At 66.6% G+C, this 2,134-nt stretch overlaps 1 protein-coding gene across 1 annotated transcript in view; it reads left to right on the plus strand.

Annotated features, from left to right (window-relative positions):
- Nucleotides 1–2,128, plus strand: part of PTPN23 (protein tyrosine phosphatase non-receptor type 23) — a 19,010-nt gene extending 16,882 nt beyond the window's left edge. Inside the window, exons 20-25 of the mRNA XM_027769296.1 lie at nucleotides 45–580; nucleotides 662–846; nucleotides 953–1,057; nucleotides 1,126–1,264; nucleotides 1,368–1,481; nucleotides 1,551–2,128. Coding sequence (XP_027625097.1) covers nucleotides 45–580; nucleotides 662–846; nucleotides 953–1,057; nucleotides 1,126–1,264; nucleotides 1,368–1,481; nucleotides 1,551–2,030 — 1,559 coding nt within the window. The 3' untranslated portion in view covers nucleotides 2,031–2,128. The remainder of the gene's footprint in view (nucleotides 1–44; nucleotides 581–661; nucleotides 847–952; nucleotides 1,058–1,125; nucleotides 1,265–1,367; nucleotides 1,482–1,550) is intronic.
- Nucleotides 2,129–2,134: the final 6 nt, after the last annotated feature.

A 2,134-nucleotide genomic window follows, 5' to 3' on the forward strand; every position in this document is an offset into this window, starting at 1 on the left:
AGCGGACCCCCCCCCGGCCCCCGGCGGGGTGCCTGCGGCTGCAGACCTGCTATCCTCCAGCCCCGAGAGCCAGCATGGCGGCACACAGCCTCCCGGGGGTGGACAGCCCCTGCTGCAGCCTACCAAGGTGGATGCAGCCGAGGGCCGCCGGCCCCAGGCCCTGCGACTGATCGAGCGGGACCCCTATGAGCATCCTGAGAGGCTGCGGCAGCTGCAGCAGGAGCTGGAGGCCTTTCGCGGCCAGCTGGGCGATGCAGGCGTGCTGGATGCTGTCTGGCGGGAGCTGCAGGAGGCGCAGGAGCACGATGCCCGAGGCCGCTCCATCGCCATCGCTCGCTGCTACTCGCTGAAGAACCGGCACCAGGACGTCATGCCCTATGACAGCAACCGCGTGGTACTGCGCTCAGGCAAAGATGACTACATTAACGCCAGCTGTGTGGAGGGGCTCTCACCGTACTGCCCGCCGTTGGTGGCCACCCAGGCCCCGCTGCCTGGCACTGCTGCAGATTTCTGGCTCATGGTGCACGAGCAGAAGGTGTCGGTCATCGTCATGCTGGTGTCCGAGGCGGAGATGGAGAAGGTGGAGTGGCTGCTGGGTGGGTGCCAGGAGGGCACTGGGGTGGTCGGCGGGGCTAACCGTCCCATCTTGTCTGCTCCTCAGCAAAAGGTGGCTCGCTACTTCCCCACCGAGAGGGGCCAGCCCATGGTGCACGGTGCCCTGAGCCTGACCCTGAGCAGCGTCCGCACCACTGAAACCCACGTGGAGCGGGTGCTGAGCCTACAGTTCCGCGACCAGAGCCTCAAGCGCTCCCTTGTGCACCTCCACTTCCCCACGTGGCCTGAGTTGTGCGTCCTGCCCTGGGACGTGGCTGGGGGCCGGATGCCGCCTACTACTCGGTCCTGGGAGGGCGAGGGCTCCGCTCAGGCCTGACTCATAGATACTGTCCTGCAGGGGCCTGCCCGATAGCCCTGGAAATCTGCTGCGCTTCATCCAGGAGGTCCACGCGCATTACCTGCACCAGCGGCCCCTGCACACACCCATTGTCGTGCACTGCAGGTAGGTGCGGCTGCCTGAGGGCCCCTCGGTGGGCCCTTGGCCTGGCCTCACTCCCCCTCTCGCTCCAGCTCCGGTGTGGGCCGCACGGGAGCCTTTGCGCTGCTCTATGCAGCCGTGCAGGAGGTGGAGGCTGGGAACGGGATCCCTGAGCTGCCCCGGCTGGTGCGGCACATGCGGCGGCAGAGGAAGCACATGCTGCAGGAGAAGGTGGGGCTGGCCTCCAGGGCAGAGCAGGGCTGGGCAGGGCCAGGCCGGGCTCTTGGGTGGAGGGGAGGGCCCCTGCCCCTCTGATGGGCCTGCCCCTCTGCAGCTGCACCTCAAGTTCTGCCACGAGGCAGTGGTGAGACACGTGGAGCAGGTCCTGCAGCGACACGGAGTGCTGCCCCCGTGCAAACCTTCGGCCAGCACCAGCTCCAGCCAGAAGGTAAGGCCGCTCCCCTGGGCTGTTGAGGCACCACAGCTGTCTCCCCCCTCACTTTCCGTATCCTCTCAGAATCACCTCCCTCAGGACTCCCAGGACCTGGTCCTCGGTGGGGATGTGCCCATCAGCTCCATCCAGGCCACCATTGCCAAGCTCAGCATCCGGCCCCCTGGGAGCCTGGAGTCCCCAGCTGTCATCATGCCAGGCCCTGCAGAGCCCGCAGGTCCGCCGCCACCCAACCTCCCAGAGTCTACCCCGATTCCACCCTCTTCCCCACCCCCCATCCCTTCACCCCTGCCGGAGGCCCCCCAGGCCGAAGAGCAGCAGCCAGTGCCTGAAGCCCCCAGCTTGGGGCCTCCTTCCTCCTCACTGGAGCTACTGGCCTCATTGACCCCAGAGGCCTTTTCCCTGGACAGCTCCTTGCGGGGGAAGCAGCGGATGAGCAAGCAGAACTTTCTGCAAGCCCACAACGGACAGGGGCTGCGGGCTGCCCGGCCCAGCGACGACCCCCTCAGCCTTCTAGATCCACTTTGGACACTCAACAAGACCTGAGTGGTCCACCTGCCCGGTCCTTACACTACATTGTCATCCAGGCCCGCCTGCCCAGACCCAGCAGGGCCTATTTGGGTGGCCACGACCTCTTCCTCCCATTCCTG

Source organism: Tupaia chinensis, unplaced genomic scaffold (genome assembly GCF_000334495.1).
Source record: "Tupaia chinensis unplaced genomic scaffold, TupChi_1.0 Scaffold149184_1, whole genome shotgun sequence".
In the NCBI taxonomy this organism is placed as follows: domain Eukaryota; kingdom Metazoa; phylum Chordata; class Mammalia; order Scandentia; family Tupaiidae; genus Tupaia; species Tupaia belangeri.